The 22520-nt window shown below is 32.3% G+C and overlaps 1 protein-coding gene across 5 annotated transcripts in view; it reads left to right on the top strand.

Moving 5' to 3' along the window:
• The window catches only part of LOC129243039 (rho-related BTB domain-containing protein 1), a 47258-nt gene that overhangs the window by 22418 nt on the left and 2320 nt on the right, over positions 1-22520 (top strand). For 4 of the 5 annotated variants that reach the window (XM_054880094.1, XM_054880093.1, XM_054880096.1 and 1 more), the window contains exons 2-11: positions 13301-13895; positions 15599-15702; positions 15833-16030; positions 16106-16559; positions 17477-17562; positions 17624-17882; positions 18014-18127; positions 18195-18365; positions 18440-18682; positions 19935-20199. In XM_054880094.1, coding sequence (XP_054736069.1) covers positions 13716-13895; positions 15599-15702; positions 15833-16030; positions 16106-16559; positions 17477-17562; positions 17624-17882; positions 18014-18127; positions 18195-18365; positions 18440-18682; positions 19935-20199 — 2074 coding nt within the window. In that variant the 5' untranslated portion in view covers positions 13301-13715. The remainder of the gene's footprint in view (positions 1-13300; positions 13896-15598; positions 15703-15832; positions 16031-16105; positions 16560-17476; positions 17563-17623; positions 17883-18013; positions 18128-18194; positions 18366-18439; positions 18683-19934; positions 20200-22520) is intronic. The other variant, XM_054880095.1, reaches the window with a different exon arrangement.

Genomic DNA, 22520 nt, shown 5'->3' on the forward strand with positions numbered 1-22520 from the left:
CCCACATGGACAAATATTCAAAATTCGTCCGTTGAGACGCCATACAGGGGAAAGAAGAAACGAGAAGGGAAGGAAGAAGGAGCCTTGAGATGAGAGAATGATGACCATGCACCATCGACGACGCCGACGGTGGCTGATTCACGTGTGTAATTAGCCGCAAAAAGCTACTGATGAACTTTACCAAATTTGTAATATTTAGACCCGCTATATCCGCATGCGTAACAAAAAAATTAGAGCCCAGATGTCTAAATCTTTGCCAGTTGAGAGCAGGGCAGCTGAGAAGAAGGTGTTCAGATTATCCCACCTCGTCCTCAAGACAACTTCTGCAGAACGGACTTAAGGCAATCCCAAGTTTCACCGCATGGACACCTAACGGACAATGTCCGGTAAGGATACCCACCAAACTCGATAGCAGGAACTTTGTTAGCCTTAGAAGTTCCCTTTAGCGTCCCCGATCTATCCGTAGCCAAAAGGATCTCGCGACCTTGCACGTTTGCGCACTAGTCCATCGCTCGCTGAGTTGACTCGAGGCCCATCTTTCCACAGGTTCTTAAAGGAACCCCAATTCTCTCATTTCGCGACGAAACCATTTAAAAAAGCTGGCCAGTTCATCAGCCCAGCAGTTTCCCTCTATGCCGCTGTGACCGGGAAGCCAAATGAGCCTGATAGTATTCAGATGCAATCGAGAGAGAAGCCAGACATTCCCCGACCAAGCTCGAACGCACAAACAGCGAGCCCAAGGCCCTAATTGCCGCTTGGCTATCGGAGTAAATATTTACTTCCTTAACGGTAATTACCGAAGTAAGCAATCAATGCACTGCTTCCTGCCGCTTGGAAAACACTACAGTGTCCCACGGAAGCCTGAATTTGAGCTTGATGGGGAGCTCCTTACATAATACTCCCCCACCAACCCTTCCGTCCAACTTCGAACCATCCGTGAACATGTTTGCCATGCCTTGCCGCCAAATGTTACCCGCCCACTCGTCCCTTGAGGGTTGGAAAAAAACTCGCTCGGGCCTAGCGTGGGTGTACAATCATCCAGCACCATCGTTTCCTCTAACAATGCACAAACTTCTTCATCGGATGTTTATTTTATTTATTTATTGTATTAGGTTAATAAATTAAACCTAAGCGAATTCACGGCCGCCGTAGCCGAATGCGTTGGTGCGTGATTACCATTCGGAATTCACAGAGAGAACGTTGGTTCGAATCTTGGTGAAACACCAAAATTAAGAAAAATATTTTTCTAATAGCGGTCGCCCCTCGGCAGGCAATAGCAAACCTTCGAGTGTATTTCTGCCATGAAAAACTCCTCATAAAAATATCCGCCGTTCGGAGTCGGCTTGAAACTGTAGTTCCCTCCATTTGTGGAACAACATTAGGACGCACACCACTAATAGGAGGAGGAGCTCGCCCAAACACTCAAAAAGGGTGTACGCGCCAATTCAAGTAGGCCATCGGATGTTTTCATTGTCAATGCTTCCCGGTCTTTGAATAAGTCAGACTTGATAAGAGACTGCTTTTTTATCTTACTATTTAAACTCATTAAATCCAATAACGGTGTTTGCTAATTTTTTCGCCAATATACCTGTCCGGCTCTTAATTCGAGCAATTGCTCTTTATTGCGTCTTTGGGATTGATTCTTATTGAGCTGCTTATTGAAAAATTTAAGGAACGATTTGACCTTCGTTCACCGGCACCGCCATGAAAATTTAGTCAAAAGGTTCAACGAGCGCCGGCACAATGCGAAGAAGCCATCAAAAATTTCGTCAAAAAATATTGTAAATAGAATCTACTTTGTATTGAACAAAAAGTTTCATCACAAGAAAGTCTTTCTTTCTTCAAATTAAATTTAAATTCTTAAATATTCAGTACATTACTTATGCCAAAGTCCAGTTTGTTGCTTTCCCTTTGCACAAGTATACATACACGCACACATATGCACATACAAATGCAACGCAGCAAGCACATTACCCATGCAAATGACCTTGACCGTCAAATTGAGTAACCCAATTTTCTGCAATTAAATCACAGAACTATTTATTCACGACATCTGAGATGCATTCCTTCAAGCAGAACGAGTGAGCTCGGCAAAAACAAAAATTCCAACAATACAATGTAAAACAGTTCATACAAACAATAATACTATATAAATAAATAAAATAATTTGCACAATAACAGCAAGAAAAACAATCAACTCAATATGCACGAACATTGCAAAACAAAAAAATAAAAAAATAAAAAAAAGTAAAAGCAATAGAAAAACTAAATGAAACGACAAAGAACAATTTGCGCACGCAATTCTATACTTGCCATTATTTTGCTCTCAGCACAACACTTTGGCGTCGCTCTCGCGCACCCCCACCCCCGTTCCACATTGTGATGTCAAACTGAGCGCGGCACGTGAATAATTATGCCTACATGTGTACATACATACATACATACATGCAATATGTGAATAAGTATGCATGTGAAAGTACGTATAATATATCATGAAATGAATGAATCGACAACAACACAAGTAAAATAAACCCGACCACCATATTCCAAACAATAATAAATATTGCATGGAAAAAGCAAAAAAGCAAAAAATAAAATACACAGCACGAACGACATAAATTGCAAAAACAAATAACGACATGCAGAACAACAAAAATTAAAGTTTTAATAAATAATTTGAAATATGTATAAAGCACCCTCTATTCCAAAATAAAACGAACAAATAGCAACAGCAAATGTATGCATATTTTGTGAGAAATATTTTTTATTAATTAACTGACTGATCATGCGAACGAGTTACCGAATCCGGCTTTTCATCGTGCATGTCTATGTATGTTTCTACTGTAATACATACATACCACTTTAGTTAATCGAAAAGTTCATGATATATTTAGAAAAAAAGTGATTTGTCGCCATCAACTGCAGCACACTTATGCCAGTATTGGCTGTTGAAACATTTCTGGAACTCTATGTTCGGTATAGCCATCAGAACCGTCCTCGATTTTTCCATTACTTCCTTTCGGCTATCAAAACGCATTCTCCGTAGTGGTTTTTTGACTCGATCAAACAGAAAAAAATCGTAAGTAACCATAGCAGGTGAATTCGATGGCTGTTGGATGGTATTCGTTTCGTTCTTGGTCAAAAATACACGGATAATGTTGGACTGTGCGACGGTGCGTTATCATGGTGCAAAATCCTTTCTTTCTTGGCGAGTTGCTTCACGTCTCTTAATGTCCAAAGAATAGTTTTTATTAACTGTCTGACCTTCTGGTAAAAATTCGTGGAATACAATGCCGTTGTAATCCATAAAAACCGTGAGCGTCGCTTTATTTGCAACTAAAAAAGTCGAGATCAAGGTTGTATTTCATAGTAAGACAATGCTTTAATAGTCTAGGCCAGGGGTGGGCAAAAGCCGGCCCGCGGGCCGGATCCGGCCCTCTTGCTAATTTTATCCGGCCCGTTGAAAAATTCCGCACATAAATTTTTTTAAACTCTTTTATGAGATTTTGTTGACATCAGCATTATTAGTGTGCGTACTGTATATATAATAGTCTTAATAAAATGGGCGGTCGGCTAACTACACTAGTGTGGACGATGTCGTGAGCTTGAAACAATCCTCGTGTGTTTCACACGGGTCGCTCGCGACGATCGCTCTCAGGGCGGTTTTTTCGTCAAACACAAAGGAGATCACGCTAGGTTCGAAATGCCTGTGAGTACGGCATATGCCATAGATGAGAATCATTGAAAAATACAGATTTTTTTAAATATAGTACAATAACACAAGACCTGCATTCTGAATTCCAAAGAAGATTTCAAGATTTCAAAGCTATTGAAAAACCTTTATCATTAATTAGCCAACCTTTCAATTTCGATATGCAAGAAGCCCCTGTTGAAATTCAACTAGAACTAATTGACTTACAATCAAATATTTTACTAAAAGAAAATTTTCACTCAAACGAATTGAGTGCTTTCTATGGCGCTTTGAATGATGAACATTTCAAACATTTTTTGAACTATGTTCAAAAATACCTTGTTTTATTTGGTTCGATATATATTTGTGAAAGAACTTTTTCTTTAATGGTTTCCACGAAAAATAAATATCGATCACAAATTACTGACGAAAATCTACACTCGGTATTAAGGATTGCTGCAAGTGATTTGGAACCCAATTTTGAAGAAATAATGTCAGATGAACATTCGAGATTTCACGTTTCGCATTAACTTTAAATATTTATTTTACCGTTTGATGTTTTTCTTTTCTTTTTTGAATTCTATTTACTATTATATTTACGAAATGCAATATAAATGTTAAATTGTAATAACTATGTGTCAATATAAAATAATTTGTATCATTAAGACATAAATAAGTAACAAAATAAAATGTTTCATTGACTGGTTTATCTAATAGGCATTTATTTATAAAAATATTTCTTTAAAAATTAAGTGACATATTTTATTCAAATTGAAATGATACTTAGTGTTTTTGTCAAAAAAAAAATTGGCAGGGAAAAAACTCCATCCAAAACATCCGCTTGTGCAAAGCATATGCGGTATAGTCCTCCGGCCCGGGAGACATTTTGAAAATTTCATTTTGGCCCGCGCTTTAAAGTATTTGCCCACCCCTGGTCTAGGCTATTGAAATGAAAATTTTGCAAAAGATGATACCATAAGTTCTTTTTTATTTGTAAATAGTACGGTTTCTTGGAGAAGAGAATACAGTACTAGTGTGCGTTTTTATGAAAGCAAAAACAAAATAAAGCAAACCCCAGAAAAATACATTTCTCATTACAGTTTGCTTAAGATGGTTTGTACCTAACTATCCGGCTGGGATGGCATTTATGTAGATTTTGTTCTCTCAAAGCTGTACATATTTGGGGTATGAGTGTTAAAAATTAAGTCTACATACATATTTGCTGGGCTCAACAAAAATAATGAAAACACATAAATATACCAACAAATAAAGTGAAATGCACATCAATGCATCTACATACATTTACATATGTATATAAAAAGTACTCACATTTATATTTATAAAATCAATGAGGGGAAATGTATGCTTTTATGTGAATGGTTGTTGAAAATAGCTTTGAGTATGGATTTAGAGTGCACAAAGGTTGTAAAATTAACATGTTTTTAGGTAGGTGATTGTGAGTAATACAGTAAGTAATAGTTTATGAATGACTTTTTTCCTAAATAAACAAAAACTCAGTATGATGGAAATGTATGTATGTGTAATATAAAATTCCAAATTTTAAAGTAATATTTTTGCTACCTGGAAGTTGAAATTAGTTTGAGGAAAAATTATAATCTAACTTTCGCTCTAATTTCGCGAAGGGTGTCATTTTTGTGATGTAAAATTAAAAATTTTGTTTTTATCACATTCGCTCTTTTTTATGATTCGGCACAAAAAAAATTTTTCGTCCATGTGTCAGAGGTTTGAGGGCTTCAGTGTCCGCGCTACTGTATTTAAATTCTTAATGGATTTTTTTACTATCGTTTATCCTATCATTTAACACTTAAATATTCCATGGATATTTCTAGTCAATATGAATATCTTTGCATGTGGGCACAATAAATTACACTAGTTTACATGAAAAATCAGCCTAGATAAAAAAGAATACTCGGGGAATGTCGTCCAATACTCATTGCATTTCGAGACGGTCTCTGACAACGTCGGTTGATTACAGGGTGTTAAAAAAAGTATGTAAACTATTTAAGGATGCAATAGTGAAGATCAAAATAAGCAAAAAGTCGTGATAAACATGTGGCCACAAACTAAAGGTTTTAGAGATCGGCAAGTTATTCGTTTTTTAGCTCCTTTTTTACTTGGATATCATTATCATCTTTGGGTAATGTTTTGTGAAATTACTTTTGTTGAATTCGAAAAAATGTATCCACTATTAAATTTGTACAGAAAGATTTTCATGAATATCGACGACTATGAGTTTTATATGCTCTTCAAGTAGTCTATTTACCATTCAAAACATAAATTTCAAATTCAAAAATTTTACATGATTTCCTTTACTGACATTTTTTTCGAAGGCTGTATTGGCGATCTTGCATGTATGGTCGGTCGTGCTAATGGGATGTTATTTTGATTTCTTGCATTTATTTCTATTTTACAGACCTCTTGAAGCTAATATAAATTAAATTACAAAATAGAGTTAAATAAATTAAAAAAAAAAGTTTAAAAAAATTTATAAAATTTCTTCTTTGACGCCGAAAAACGTCAATCGAACTCGAGTTCTCATTAGATTACTCTCATTAGCAGTGTTACGAGTATATTTCGTTTTAAGCAATTCAAGAGGAAATGGGCAAGATATAGTAGGAATATGAAAGTGAATACCCATAACAGAAATGAACAATCAATTTCTCCTTAATTACAATAAATACAAAAGACAGTGAGAGTATACACCTTCTACTCTCTACAGACTTAAATTAATTAAAATCAAACGGGAATTATAGAAAGGTTTTGAGAATTTTAGCGAACTGAGAGCATATTTAAGGAGCACTTTCTGTACACGTTCAATTCTTTCAATTGCAAATTGCCACCAAAGCACGACGTTTTTACGCTGAAGCATATCCAAATCGCCAGATCTCTTTTATATCGTATGTGTGGCATAATTCACGATTGACTTCTTGATACCGCTTCATTGAAGAAGCAATGCTATTTATCCGGGAGATAAAGTTCGTTAGCTACTCTTAGAGCAAATTATGGGAATAAACCAGGTATAGGCAATAAACCAGGGATGTGTTCATTTTAGGGTTTTTGCACATATATAAAGAAAATTTCTGCAACAAATAAAAATAATATTTTACATGACTTTTAGTTGGATCCAATAGAATAGAGACAGATTTAAATAATTTACAGTTTGTAATTTCTAATTTTCTAATTACATTTAAGAGTTGTAGGATCTAACAAATATGCTGAGGAACACGAGTGTCGCTGGTAAAGCGAAAGTCTTAAATATTTTACATTCTTCTCTTAACACCCTGTCTACCAGTAAATTTAAAAGAGCTCAAAAAAAGTTTTCTAATAAATTTCGAAGGCGTGTCTTTGAAAAACAAAAACATGATTTTTGCGTTTAGCGACCCAAAATTGCTTTAGAAATCCGGCTTGCCTTGCACGTGCTTCGATTTGCACAAAATTTGTAAACTAGTGTAAACTTTGTAAACATATGCATGTATCTGTGTACGTACGAGTATAAATATTGGTATGCAATAACTCTGAGCTTGCTAAAAATACGTTAGTTATGGAGAGTTCATACTTGTACATACATGCATGCATATATACATACACACATACATATGTACATACATATATACACATTAAATAAGTCTGTATACATATGTATGTATGTACCTACAAACTTCGAAAAGCCTAAATAGGTATGTTTTGCAAAAAATATTATATATTCCCCAGTCCAAGCGTCGGTACTATTTATTTCAAATACATGTACATATACATACATACGAATGTGTGTAAATTGTATGTACATATATCTGTATATTACCTGATATTTATTAACATTTGGATAGTTTATATTGCATAACATAGTGATGTTATGTACGATAGAGGATGTTCTCTAAATTTTATTGTAGTAACAGTATTCTGTATGACGTCCGAACAAATGCATACATATAAGTATAATAAAACACGTACATATACATATATACTCCTATAACATATTCGTGAATTAAATTGTATTGAATGGAGACATGCATGGGGGAGCTAGCTTTGGCATAAGGCAATAAATTCACTTGATTTTTGTAAGAACAGCGTGTTAGTCAATTGATTTCTTATTTTTAGTTTGGAGTTTATATTGCATACGTATAGAAACTGGAAGTTTTTGAATAAAAGAGATCACTACATATGTATGATTGTGTGTTTAAGACGGTATCTCATAAAGGAAGTTTTTCCGCTTTTATTGCTGATATTTTAGTAACGCGCAAATTCTTGTTCTGTGCAAAACGAAATAATTATAAGATCAAAAGTGTTTGCTTTTAATTGGAAAGTGTACAATGCAATTGATTATATTATAAGTGCTTTTGAAAGCTTTATCTCATTCTCATATTTATGTGGGTGTTTTGATTTTTGTTTTATCTGAATTTAAACAGAGAGAAATTTTAGTATGAAGAGAGAAGTCTTACAATGCGAGAGATTGTATCAAAATTAAAAAGAAGCAAAATTGTACAGAATTGCATTACTTCTATTTGAAAGAAAAGTGCAGATGTACCAAGAAAAATGGTTTAGCTATAATCATCTATCTATATATATATAAATGAAATGATGTTCGTTTGTACGCATTTTTTTGGGCCGATACGAGGCCAATTTTATTCGTTCTTTTTTCATATTATAGGGATCCACTAGGGGAAGGTTTTTAGCAAAAAAAAATTTCTTTTAAATATTTTCTTCATATAAAAAAAGAAAAAATCAAAATATTGTACAAAACAAAACTTGCTCGATTCTTAGATTAAAGTAAGTTTCGAATCGACATTCATTTTATGTGTACAACTTTTTTTGAATTTTTCGTTATTGTATACAGAAATTTCAAATGATTCGAATGAAAAATTTTTTTTTTTCTTCCATAAAATATTACACCTGTCGTTAGACAATAAGCAATTTGATTAACAAAAAGATGGAATGAGAGTGATATTGAAGGGCCAATGCCCCCAATATTATTTAAAAACAAGTGGTTAATAAACAATGACATATACGATTAGTTGACAATTGATTACAAGGATTTTGCAAGATTTGTTGGTGTTTGACGGTTAAGCCGACTTTGGGTAGATTTTTCTTTATTTGGTAGTCTTCTCATCATAGGATTTGTATGCGTTAATAGTCTATTTATGTGTCTTCTGCTAGCGCTTTGTATTGTTTCATCAATAGTATCGATGTCAAGGTCGCGATGAATATCTGCGTTAGGTATGTACCAAGGTGCATTAGTTAAGGTCCTAAGTATTTATGAAAATAATGTTTCAATTCAATTGAGCAATGCTTTCTTTGACCAATTCTATATGGAAATGAATGCGTTTGCAAACGATGTTTTCGGCTATGAACAAATGTTGGAATCGAATGAAAAAGGAAAGAAACGCGAAATGATAAAAAAATTCTTGGAAAATTTAAAATGAATGGTGCTTCATTGGAAAAATTCAAAGGTAATAAGAACATACACAAGATAAAGTTAGAATTCGAATTTTTAGATTTATTTTGTTTATTTCTCATTTTTTCAGAAGTACACCACACAACAACTCATTCCAACTCTGATTTTGAAATCCTGTTGGAATTGGTGATCGATAATTTTGTCACTATAATGGTCAATGGAAATTTTCGTGTATCAGACCCTGCATATTATTTACCATATCAACTTTTTATGGAACATATGGACCAAATGAACACAAAAAAATAATTTAGTTTTGTTTTGATTTTTTGCAACATTTTGGTTTTCAGTTAATACAATAAAAACAATACTGTTTTTTCGTGAACACAAAATTCTAAATTTATTAAGTTGTTTGTTTAGAATTTTTTTAGAAAAAAAGTAAATTTTTTGGTTTTGAGGAAATTTGTTTATTGTTGCTATTTGTGAAAGCGTAGATATTTGTAAGTATTTGACTATAATCCTAAAAGTTAATGGAATACCACTATGACACATAGAAAACATTTTTTCAAAGGGGTGTTTTTCGAAAATTATAAAAAAAATTGTTTTAAAAAATTTTGAAGAAATAAAGTAAAATAAAAAAATTTCGAAAGCATGAAATTTTTTCAAAACCAAATTTTCCTCAAAAAGATAAAAGAAATTTCTTCGAAGAGGTGTTTTTCTAAAATTACAAAAAAAAAAATTTCAAAAATTTTAAACAAATAAAATAAAATAAAACTTTTTCAAGGGTATGAAATTTTTTCAAAACAAAATTTTCTGAAAACCAAACAAAATTAAAAAAAAAATGGTGTTTTCAAAGCATTTCATATTCCACTATTAATAGAGAATACATTTTTTCGAGGGGGTGTTTTTCAATGCGGAAAAAAATCTTTTTTAACAAATCAATTTAAACTTTTACAAAAGTATGAAATTTTTTCAAGAACAAAATTTTCTCAAAAACGTTAAATTAAAAAAAAATAGTTTTTTCAAAATATTTAATTTTCAGCAATTAACTGAGAAGAAATTTGTTAGAGCGAAGAGTTTTTCAAAACTTCAAAAAACACTTTTTAACCAAAAAAAAATAAACCTTTTTTCAAAAACAACAGGAATGATAACATTGCCTAACAATTTCTGCACTTTTGCACAGTCTAAAGAGGCATTGATACAGAGTGTATTTCCAAACATAGTTCAACATTACAAAAACCATGATTGACTCAGCGAAAGAGCAATTTTAGCTGGGAAAAATAAGAACGTCAATGATATAAATTCAGCTATTTTAGATCAAATACCTGGTGACGTAGTTGCGTATAAGTCAATGGACACTATTACTGATCAAGATGAGGTCGTAAATTATCCAACTGAATTCTTAAACTCACTCGATTTGCCAGGCTTACCACCTCATAATTTACGATTAAAAATTGGAGCACCGATTTTTATGCTGCGCAATAGTAATGTGCCCCGACTTTGCAACGGTACCAGACTCGCTGTGAAGAAGCTAATGGGTAACGTTATCGAAGCAACAATTTTGAAAGGGAAGTACAAAGGAGAAGACATTTTGATACCCTGAATTCCACTGATTCCGGCGGATTTACCATTCGATTTCAAACGTTTGCAGTTCCCTATTCGCCTTGCCTTCGCTATGAGAATTAATAAGGCGCAAGGACAGTCTCTACAAATGTGCGGTATTAATTTAGAATATCCAATTTTTTCTCATGAACAATTGTATGTAGCTTGCTCACGAGTTGGCAAACCATCGTCATTATTCACGCGAAAGATGAAAAAACCAAAAACGTTGTCTACCAAAAAGTGTTACAATAAAGTTCGAATGAAATTGTATCAAAGAATTTGCTTTGTTTCGTATTAATTTTATTCTCTTTCTCTTCATTTATTCTCATCATTGAATTTATCGTCTAGCGAAGCGGGCGAGGGTGCGCTAGTAATCATATAAAATCAAATTGCCCTGCTGAAATCAAACACATTCTTAATTTGGGAGTTACTACCCGTCGTGTGCAATAAATTTTGCAAGCAGATTCTAGTCTAGAATATGTAAAACGATAACTTAAAACTAAGTTAACCACACGGCACAAACAGACCAGATTGGCAATTGCAGAAAAGTACCAATTTTGAGAAATATGAATGGAAAAGAGTCATTTTTTCCAATGAACAAAAAAATTCAATCTGGACGGACCAGATGATTCCCAAATATGTATATTGACATGATAAACGGAAGCGAACGCAGGAGAGAATGGCTCGTAATTTCGGAGGGGGTTATGGTTTTGGGTGGCCATTAGTGTCAAAGGCAAAACGTTCATATGTTTCATATCCACAAAAATGAATAGTGTCAAGTATATAGAACTTCTAGACGAAGTACTGATTACTGTTTTTAATTTCGATGAGAAGTTGATTTTCCAGCATGACAACGCAGCTGTTTATGCTTCCAAAACAACAAAAGAGTTTTTGGCAGGGAAAAAAATACAAACTTTAGAATGACCTGCCTGCAGCCCTGACTTTAACCGAATCGAAAATCTATGGGAAATATTTTTTTTTAATCAGTTTTCAAAAATGGAAGACAGTTTAATAGCGTTAAAAGTAAAGTGCGAAGTGCGATTAAGGGGTCCCTTACGTTTTCACGACAGTCGGTTCTACGTTACCGAAACGACCCGGATTTATATTCGGCCAAGGACTGTCACTCCAGCAGCATTACTCGTATGTAAGTATGGGGAATGTTTATGCTGCTACAACAACAACAACAACAACAACATTACGGGGTCCCGGTTGTGTAGAGCTCGAAAATTTAGGGTATTTTCAGGAACTAAAAAAAATGAAAAACGATATTCAAATTCTTTAGGTTTTTTATTTAACTTCTTTTAGATACAAAATGAAAAAGAAATTTAATTTTAATAATTTTAAAAATGGCTCTGAAGTTGACCCTATCGAATAATTTGAACCACTTGAAAATTTCACTTTCCAAAATTATCAAAATTCACTGGTCTATAAAACTACATACGCAAAATTTTTCTGAAAAGTCTGAGTAAAAAGTTTGGTATTTTGATGAAAATTTGATGATGAATTTTTACAACTTTTATACAAAATTCGAAACTTTGCTTTATATGTTTTTGTTGTAGTATGAATTATATTTTTATAAGAAAATATTTTAAACTACAAAATTAATAAATAAATAATCAAAACATTTTAATATGTGGTGTACACTTTCTTTCGACACTGAACGTACGCTGGGTATATTAAACGTGCATGCACTCGGCTTTCCTATACTACTTTTTACTAAATATATGCCTTTTGGCATGGAGAAGCATTTATTTGCACACGAATGTTGATAGAATCCACGGCAAACAGATTCTATTTAGCTACATAATAAAATTTCAGCAAAGCGAGACCAAACTTTGTTAAAACAAAAAACAACTGCAAAAAAGCAAAAATGCAATGGCACTGACTGGCGCCATTCGTAAGCGGATTTTCGGCTGTCAGACAGAAAATTAAACACCTGATAAACAAACACAAAACAAAAAGCCATAAAATCAACTGGCGAAGTCGTATATGCCATCCCACTTTAAATTGCCTAGGAAGGAGGGTGGCTTTAACCTTTCATAAAAAATGCTATAAAAATTCACTGCAAAGTTTAATTATAGGCAATAATTGCATACACACAACATTTTAGGTACTAATTGCATACTTAAATGCAAAAATAAATGCACACTTCTGGAATTGCTTTGTGAGTTTCAACTTAAAACTATGTAATGAAATTTAATAAATAACCCGCGCTCACAAATCTGCGCACACTCACCCATATACGCCCACACATATTATCGAACGCCTACCTGTTCCCGACACCAGAGCCCCACACACTGTAGTTTGCAATGGCATACCACAGAAATGTCTGCCTACATTGCATATGACTTGCAACTGGGCGTATGATTGCATATTATGAAATTTTTGATTGCCACTAAATTGTTACTCATACGTCATGTGGTGCCGGTTGTTGATCACAAGCGAGCGCATAATTCCACTAATGCGCGCATTTATTTCACTAGCTAAAGATTACTATATTTGCATACATTTCATTTCTATTTTACTTGTCACAACTGAATTTAATCGTTTTTTTTTTTTGTTTTTTTTTCTTGTCTTCTTTTTTCTTCTCGTTACAGCTTTGCTAATTACTCAACTACTTTGTAATCGCATACGTTCACCATCCTGCCTGCCCGTTATAGCCTGCCTACAATTACAAGAAAAATAAACAAACATAAAACTGATATAAATAGTAGTCAAATAACTACTCAGCCAACAACAACAACTACAACGGACTTAGAAGCGCTTCAATCAATTCAATTCAACCATCAATTCATCTATTCATAGCGGCATATAGTACTATAGTGCACGCCGAGTACGGACTGTCGTCATTCGTGGGCATATTCATAGAAATATAGCTACGAGTGGCATCCGCTGAGTGCTTGCTGCTTCTTCTACTCTCTCTTACTACCTTCATGTTGCAGACCTTTGGCTTTTATAATCATTAGCCAGTTTTTTTTGTGTACTGCTCGTCTTTAAACGTGCAATGGCAACATGGATAACGAACAGCCACATCAGGAATTAGTGAAGTGCGTTCTAGTTGGTGATACTGCCGTGGGGAAGACGCGTTTAATTTGCGCACGCGCATGCAATAAACATGTTTCGCTGTCACAGCTGCTCTCGACACATGTGCCCACAGTTTGGGCTATCGATCAGTATCGAATCTACAAGGACGTAAGTACAGAAATTTCATATAAACCAAAATGTGTGTATTTAAATTGTTTTTGTAGAAAATTTACCCTCGCTAGTCTTGAACAAATTTCTATATAAATATTTCTAAGCGTAACAGTAACCTATTTTAGACTTTGCGCTGTTTAATGACAATGTTAAAAACACTGTACAAACTCAAAATTGGGCGAAAATTTCAATAGCTGATTTTACTTGATTGCAACATTTTAAATTCAATGTCGAGCCCTGTTTTGTAAAATTGACTGCAGTTTACGAAATAATGGTATTTAAAAATTGCGGGGGCCTATGCCCCCGTAAAAAGTTAAAAATCCAAGCATAGTGTAATTAGTACAGTATAGTGAGAACAGCTTTCAACACCGTTTACAGTGTGTTATTGAGTATTTTATAGTAAGAATATGGTAGTAGAAACAGTGAATGAAAGTGGGAACAGTTTTTTGTGGTGTATAAATTGTTAAAGAATACGTGCGATACGTTGATTGAACACCTGGGAACAGTTGATGAAACCGGAAACAGTTAATGAAGCTGGGAATAGTTAACGAAGCTGGGGGCAAGTAACGAAACTGGGAACAGTTAAAGAAGCTGGGGGCAGTAACAAAACTGGGAACAGTTAATGAAACTGGGAACACTTCATTATTGCCATAAAAATACCTTGCTGGTCAGCTAACCAACTCAAAACTATATTTATGAAATCATATTTACTGAATATAAGCTTACAGGATGTACATTAGTAGTGTAACCGGGTGTTGATCAGATTTTGTATTAGTACACCAGCAACATATCGACTACCACAAAACAACAATCCCCTTTAGTGCAATCCTAAGTAGGACTCTTTGCAAAATGCTTTAAACAAAGCTTTTTCTAGTCCACCTATAAAAACATTTCCTCCCGAAGAAAAGTTAAAAATCCGAGCATAGTGTAGTGTTAGTAAATTGCTTTGGGCGTGAGAACAACTTACAAACCGTATGTTAGTGAGTATTTTAAGGTGAGAACATGGCACTAGAAACCATCAATGAAAGTGGGAACAGTTTTTTGTGGTGTACAAGCAAATTTCTTTGTTAAAGAATGCACATGACACGTTGGTTGAACAGTATTAAACACCTGGGAACAGTTTATGAAACTGGGAACAGTTCATTATTGTCATAGAAGTATCTTACTGGGCAGCTAACAAACTCAAAACTATAATTGTGAATACATATATACATATACATGTATATATATATATTCCTCCGGAGATACATCCTTATGCTCCAATTAGCGCTATGCTCACACGCTCTGAAGGCATGAAATGATTGTCTAAATTGTCTTGTGCATATACTTTTATTTCCAATAGTCATGGGTTCAAATGGTTGAGTTAAAATGACGAAATTGGAATAACTTACGTTTTTCTGCGAAGGAAGCTAGTTTTTCAGAAGATAATACTTGAGAACAGTTGAAACTTATATGCAAAGCTGGCACTAGTTCATTCAGGGATACTGAATATTGTAAAGCTTAAAAATAAGATGTGTTTGGGTTGAATAAATTGATTAATCTCAGGAATAAAAGTTAATGCGAGTACCGCCGGAATGCTTTGATTTTATTGGAAATATGGGCCTCAAATGATAACCAAATGAGAGGTGAAACAAACTAAGGAAGCTGTTTATATTTGTGCGATAAAATAAATATTCTAAATACCACATTTATTTTTGCAGGTGCTTGAGCGATCTTGGGAGGTAGTGGATGGTGTAAATGTGTCGTTACGACTTTGGGATACGTTTGGTGACCATGACAAGGATCGCAGATTTGCTTATGGGCGGTAAGTTTAAAACTTGGTTTTTTCATCACATTACCACAATATAAAATTTTCAGAAATGATTTAATACATTTTTATACAATTTTAACAGATATTCTAATTAACTGTTCCCACTTCGCTTTCACACTTATAGATCTGATGTCGTCCTTCTATGCTTCTCTATTGCCAGCCCCATATCGTTGCGCAATTGTAAAGCCATGTGGTATCCAGAGATACGTCGTTTTTGTCCAGATGTGCCGGTCATATTGGTAGGATGTAAGAACGATTTACGCTATATGTATCGTGACGAAACGTATCTGTCATACTTTGGCGAACGGAGTACCTTTGTGCGGTAAATAAAATACCTTTGAAACGGGTTACTCGTACTCTCTCATATTTACTAAAGCACTTCAATTCTCATCAACAGGGCTGCGCTCAAGAGTGATCTCGTAATGCCCGATGAAGCACGTGCCGTTGCAAAGGAGCTTGGCGTAGCCTACTACGAAACCAGCGTATTCACCTATTTCGGAGTGAATGAAGTATTCGAGAATGCCATACGTTCGGCGTTGATTGCACGCCGACAGCAACGTTTCTGGATGACGAATTTGAAGAAAGTGCAAAAACCGTTGCTGCAGGCACCATTCCGACCGCCCAAACCGCCACCACCAGAAGTCACCGTAGTGGTGGGCAATTACAGACAAGACATGTACAACATGTTAATTTCGCAAACCCACACGGATCTCATACTGGTGGTGGGTACGAGTAAATTTCCGGTGCATCGGTTTATGTTAGCGGCTGCGTCGAACGTCTTTTATCGGCTATTGAATACGGAGCTAACGGATATGGGTGGAAGGAGTAGTAGTGAGTCGAGTATGGTGAGTGTGAGTAACATTTCTTAACAAAATAATTAGTTAGCGCTCGTTGTAATTATTGCATGGGAACAGTTCAATGATTTGGTAAAAGTTTATTTAGTGCACCAGTTTGAATGTCAATAGATGAATGATTCTTTTGAAACGTTTAAATTGGATGGGAACAAGTGAATTGACTGGGAACAATTAAAGTGAAACGAAATTTTCCTATCGGCATGAGTAAATATTTATAAATACATTTTGCAAATTTTGGAACTAAAATATTTCATACAAACATATGTACACGGTGGCACAAAATTAATCACCCTATTGGAAAATTTATATTTTTTGCAAATGGCGTCGTACGTCAATTACATTTAACTTTTGTGAACTAGACAGTTACGGTATACAACCAGACAAGTAATAGAGCGCATGAAGGCCAAAACAAAGACTCCCATCACTCAAACTCAGTTTTCTTTATTTAGTAAAAAAGTTATTCAAAAACAAAAGTGGTAATCAATTTTGCGCCACCTTGTATATAATATAAAAGTTATAAATAAGTAAATTAATACTAAAAGTGTCCTTGATAGCTGTGTAGGCCGACCTTCTGCTCCAATTTATGGTATCCGTATCAATTTTTTCCTGCAAATGGAATTAAAATAAATTTTCTTCTGAACGATTTGTGCGAATGTGTACAACAGATACTGATTTTGATTCTAACTAAGGAGAGTAAAAATGAAACAACTTTTTCTAACACACAAACAACCGAGTGTATTTTTATCACGAAAAATTTCTCATAAAAATATAGAACTTCCCATTTGAGAAGCAGCATCAAAACGCAAGCAACAAATTGAAAGAGCAGCTTGGCCTAAACACCTATTTTTGCTATATACAAAAAATTAATTTTAGTAAAAGTTGAACGCATGTACTGAATTCCACCCTTCCCTTAGGTGAGTTCCACATTTGGCGAAGCGACCACGGCGGATTTTAATGACGATACTGAATGCTTGATACGGCACGAATCACGTACCCAGAGGTATACCCAATTGTTAAGCTACTTAGACTGAGTTATTAAAATATAGGAATATTAATTCCAGAATGTGGGAACAGCTGAAGCGTCGTTCCAGCTATCAGGCCTTACCGCTAATCGAAACCAAAAAGCCCAGTGATCTCTATAAGGACCTGCATCATCCCATTTTCCAAAATATGCGCTTAGTGCAGATCGAAAATATGCGTGGCATTAATGTAACACAAACGATTGTCACACTGACAAAGCTCATAACACCGCAAGCGCTGCAGCAGTGTCTGCAGTTCATATATACCGGCACAATTGAAAGAGAATTTCACAATTTGCAGGTGCGTAGACATGAGCCAAGTACATCTATTGTTTTGACGGTGATTGTTGTTGTTGTTTTTGTAACAGCACAAACCACTCTCCAAACGCCTTAAATATTTTTTAATTGCCATTTTCCTTTTGTCACATACAGGAAATTAAACAAGCTGCTGATTTCTTAGAACTGCCTCAATTGACTTTATTACTTTCCAAGCCACAAACTATTCTAGCCAGTCTAAATGATGAACCAAATCAACACTTTTGTTTTGTACGTATACCATAAATGATTTTCGTTTCTCGAAAACTAACAGTGCGAAAATTCTTTCTTTATTTAGAGTATTAAAGAGAATATGGAGAAGCATTGTATTGGCGATGGTTGCTTCAGTGATGTCACCTTCGAGCTGGACGATGGTCAAATGAAGGCACATCGCGCTATTTTAGTTGCACGCTGTGATGTTATGCGCGCCATGTTGGCTGGAGATTTTCGTGAGGCGCACTCAAGTGTAGTGAGTATACGAATGAGTGGGGGAAATATCAAACTTTTCAACTAAAAACAATCAAAAAAAAAATATTTTTTCAGATCGTCTTTCCCGGCGTCACGATTTATACGTTTCATAAGCTGCTCTGCTATTTGTACACAGATGAAATACCTCCAATTTCCGCAGACAAATGCTTAAATCTTTTAGAATTGGCCAATCGTTTATGTTTGCCACGGCTATTAAATTTGGTAGAATGTCGTGTCATTGAAGATTTGACAATGATTTCGCAGAATGAAACAAATGAAACGGTCGATCATTGTTTAAAGTTACTGGAACCAGTAAAGGTGAGAAGAAATAAATATTATATTATATTGTGAGGTTATGTTGCGGGTCTTGTTAAGAGTTGATGAATTGAATTGATAAAATAAATTTAAATTTAAGCAAATACAAGTCAAACTAAATTTAATTAAATTGAAATAAACCTCACAAAATTAAACTAAAATTGATTTAACCAAATTCAATTCGAACTAATTTTAATTAAATTAAATGAAAATAAGCCTCATAAAATAGAATCAAAACGAAATAAAAATTAATTCAATTAAATCCAATACAAATACACAAATACAATTTTAATTAAGTTAATTTAAGCCTCATAAAATAAAATAAAAATTAAATAAAAAATTAATTCAATCAAATTCAATTCTAACTAATTTTAATTAAATTAATGTAAACCTCATTAAACTAAATTAGAATTAAATAAAAAATTAATGCAACTAAATTCAATTCAAACTAATTTTAATTCAATTAAAGTACTAAATGTCATAAAATAAAATCAAAATTAAATAAAAATTTATTCAAATAGAATTCAAATCATACCAATTTTAATTAAACTAAAGTTAAATAAAATGAAACAGGATTAAAATGAAATAAATATTGATTAAAAGTTAATTTAAAAAAATTCAATTCAAACTAATTTCAATTACATTAAAGGAAACCTCATAAAACTAAATAAAAATTAGCTTAACCAAATTCAATTCTAACTAATTTTAAGAAAATCCTATAAAATGAAATACAAATTAATTCCACCGAATTAGATTCAAACTAATTTAAATTAAATTCAAAATAATTTTAATTAAATTACATTAAACCTTATAAAATAAAATAAAATTATAGAAAGAATTAATTTAACCAAATTCAATTCAAAATGATTTCAATTGAAATAAAGTAAACCTCATAAAGACGAATTAAAATTAAATAAAAATCAATTTAATGAAATTAAATTCAGAGTAATTTTAAATAAATAAAACTTAGCCTCATAATCAATTCAACCAAATTTAATTCAAACTAATTTTACTTAAATTTAGGTAAATCTCATAAAATTAAATAATAATTAATTCAATCAAATTCAATTCAAACTAATTTTAATTAAATAAATAAATCAAAAAAATGAAAAAAAACATTAATAAGTATTTATAAAAAATAATTTAAAATAAGTTATATTAAATTATAACTTCCATTACCAACTAAACCTTACCTCAAAATTGTCTCCAATAATTTGCATTATTACTTACTAATTCGCTCCTCTCTCACCTTTAGCTGCACAATGCTCATCAATTGGCCGAATGGTGTATGTCATACCTGTGTGTCAATTACAATATAATTTGTAAATTCTCACTCAAAGGCCTCAAAGCGCTGCATCAGGATAATCAAGAGTACTTGCGTGAACATCGTTGGCCGCCAGTATGGTATTTGAAGGATTACGATTACTACCAGCGATGTATAAATGAAATGAATAAGGAGCTAAAGAATTCACGGCGTGATTCACGTAGTGATGATGAAGGTTGCCTCTGCTTTACGGGGGGTAAGTGTTCAAGCAGTGTTGTTAACAACAATAATATTTGACTGACTATCAACAAATGAAATGGAAAGTGACTAAAGCAACAACTGAAGCAAAGCGCTGTACTTTGAGAGAGGGGCGCAGCAATGAAAAATAATAAATAAACAATTATTTTATGCGCTCAGAAACGCACACTAAAAATGTGTTAAATATTTAAAATACATATATGTGTTTTTTAGCAGTAGTTTACATTTAGCAAAAAATTTTAGCAAAAGCGCACATTAGATAAATTTTCAAAAAAAAAAAAAAATTATAAAAAATTTCTTTTTTATTACATAGTTCCATACTGCATTTGCAGGTTATATCTACAGTTTTTAATTTCTCTACTTCCATACTCGTGTAGCTTGGGTTTGTATTTGCCATAGTTCAGTCATAAATAAACCTCCCACTACACACAGTCAATAAAACCTCGCTGCGAATGAAAGCACATTTTTCTACTCCACTCGAATCTGCATTACTTGTACATGCATACTGCTTTGTAAGCCTACTCCCTTACTCTCACTATTATATAGTTTCAATCAAATACTTCTTCTTCTTTTGTTTTCTTTCACTATTACTGCAGATAAAATATATTCTAAAATATCTTGGTTTTTTTTCTTTGAATAGTTTTTAGCCGTTTTATATAATTATTATTTTCTTTTTTAATTAAACATTTTTAATGCAATTTTTATTTTAACCTTTTTATTTTTATAATTTATTTATTTTTGCTTTTTTTGCGAATTATTTGTTTACATTGTTTTAGTTTCAGTTAAATATTTCTTTGTTATCTAAAATATTTTTTTTAGTTTAAATTTGTTTGAATAGTTTGTTAGTCATTTAATATTGCTATTACTCTGTTCTTTCTCTTTGAATTAATTTTTTTAGTGCAATTTTTATTTTACATTTTTATTTTTTTAATGCGGTTTTTTTTAGTTTTTTTTATTTATTTTTGTTTTTTTGTGACTTATTTTTTTACACTATTTTAGTTTCAATTAAGTACTTCCTCTTCTTTTATTTTCTTTCATTAATACCGCAGAGAAAGAATTTGTTTTCTAAAGTATATACATTTTTTTAAGTTAAAATTTATTTGAATAGTTTGTTAGTCGTTTAATATTATTATTATTCTGTTCTTTCTTTATTGATTAAATTTTTTAATGCAATTTTTATTTTACTTTTTAATTTTTTTTCTCATTTATTTTTGTTTTTTGTGCTTTTTTACATTCTTTTAGTTTAAATTAAATACTTTCTCTTTTTTTGTTTTCTTTCATTATTACTGCAGAAAGAGTTTGTTCTCTAAAATATTTTTTTTTAAGTTTAAATTTATTTGAATGGTTTGTTAGTTGTTTAAATTATTATTATTCTATTCTTTCTTTTTTCATACAGATTTTTTTATGTAATTTTTATTTTACTTTTTTTATTTTTATTTATTTTTAATGCAATTTTTATTTTATTATACTTTTTTATTTTTTATTTATTTTTGTTTTTTTTTTGTTACTTATTTTTTTATTATTATTTTAGTTTCAATTAAATATTCCTTTTCTTCTCTTTTCTTTCATTATTACTGCAGAGAGAGAGATTTTGTTGTCTAAAATATTTTTCTTTAAGTTTAAATTTATTTCAATGGTTTGTTAGTTGTTTAAATTATTATTATTCTATTCTTTCTTTTTTCATACACATTTTTTTGTGTAATTTTTATTTTACTTTTCTATTATTATTTATTTTTATTGCAATTTTTATTTTACTTTTTTTATTTTTATTTTTTATTTATTTTTGTTGTTTTTTTTTTTTTTGTTACTTATTTTTTTGTCATTTTAGTTTCAATTAAAACTTCCTTTTCTTCTCTTTCCTTTCATTGTTACTGCAGAGAGAGAGTTTGTTCTCTAAAATATTTTTTTAAGTTTAAATTTATTTTAATAGTTTGTTAGTTGTTTAAATTATTATTATTCTGTTCTTTGTTTTTAATACAAATTTTTTTCATGTAACTTTTATTTTACTTTTTTATTATTTATTTTTAATGAAATTTTTATTTTACTTTTTTATTTTTGTTTTTTGTGACTTATTTTTACATTATGTATTTTATTTTCAATTTGTTTTCTTTCATTGGAAAGAAAGAATTTGTTATCTAAAATATTTTTTTCTTCGAATAGTTTTTAGCCGTTTTATATAATTATTGCTATGTTCTTTCTTTTTTAATTAAACTTTTTTTATTTCCATTTTATTTTATTTTTTTTTTATTTTATTTTTTTTTTATTTTTTTACATATGTATATTTTTTACATTTTATATATTTGTTTTTTATTGTTATAT

The sequence above is a fragment of the Anastrepha obliqua genome, chromosome 3 (genome assembly GCF_027943255.1).
Source record: "Anastrepha obliqua isolate idAnaObli1 chromosome 3, idAnaObli1_1.0, whole genome shotgun sequence".
Lineage (NCBI taxonomy): Eukaryota > Metazoa > Arthropoda > Insecta > Diptera > Tephritidae > Anastrepha > Anastrepha obliqua.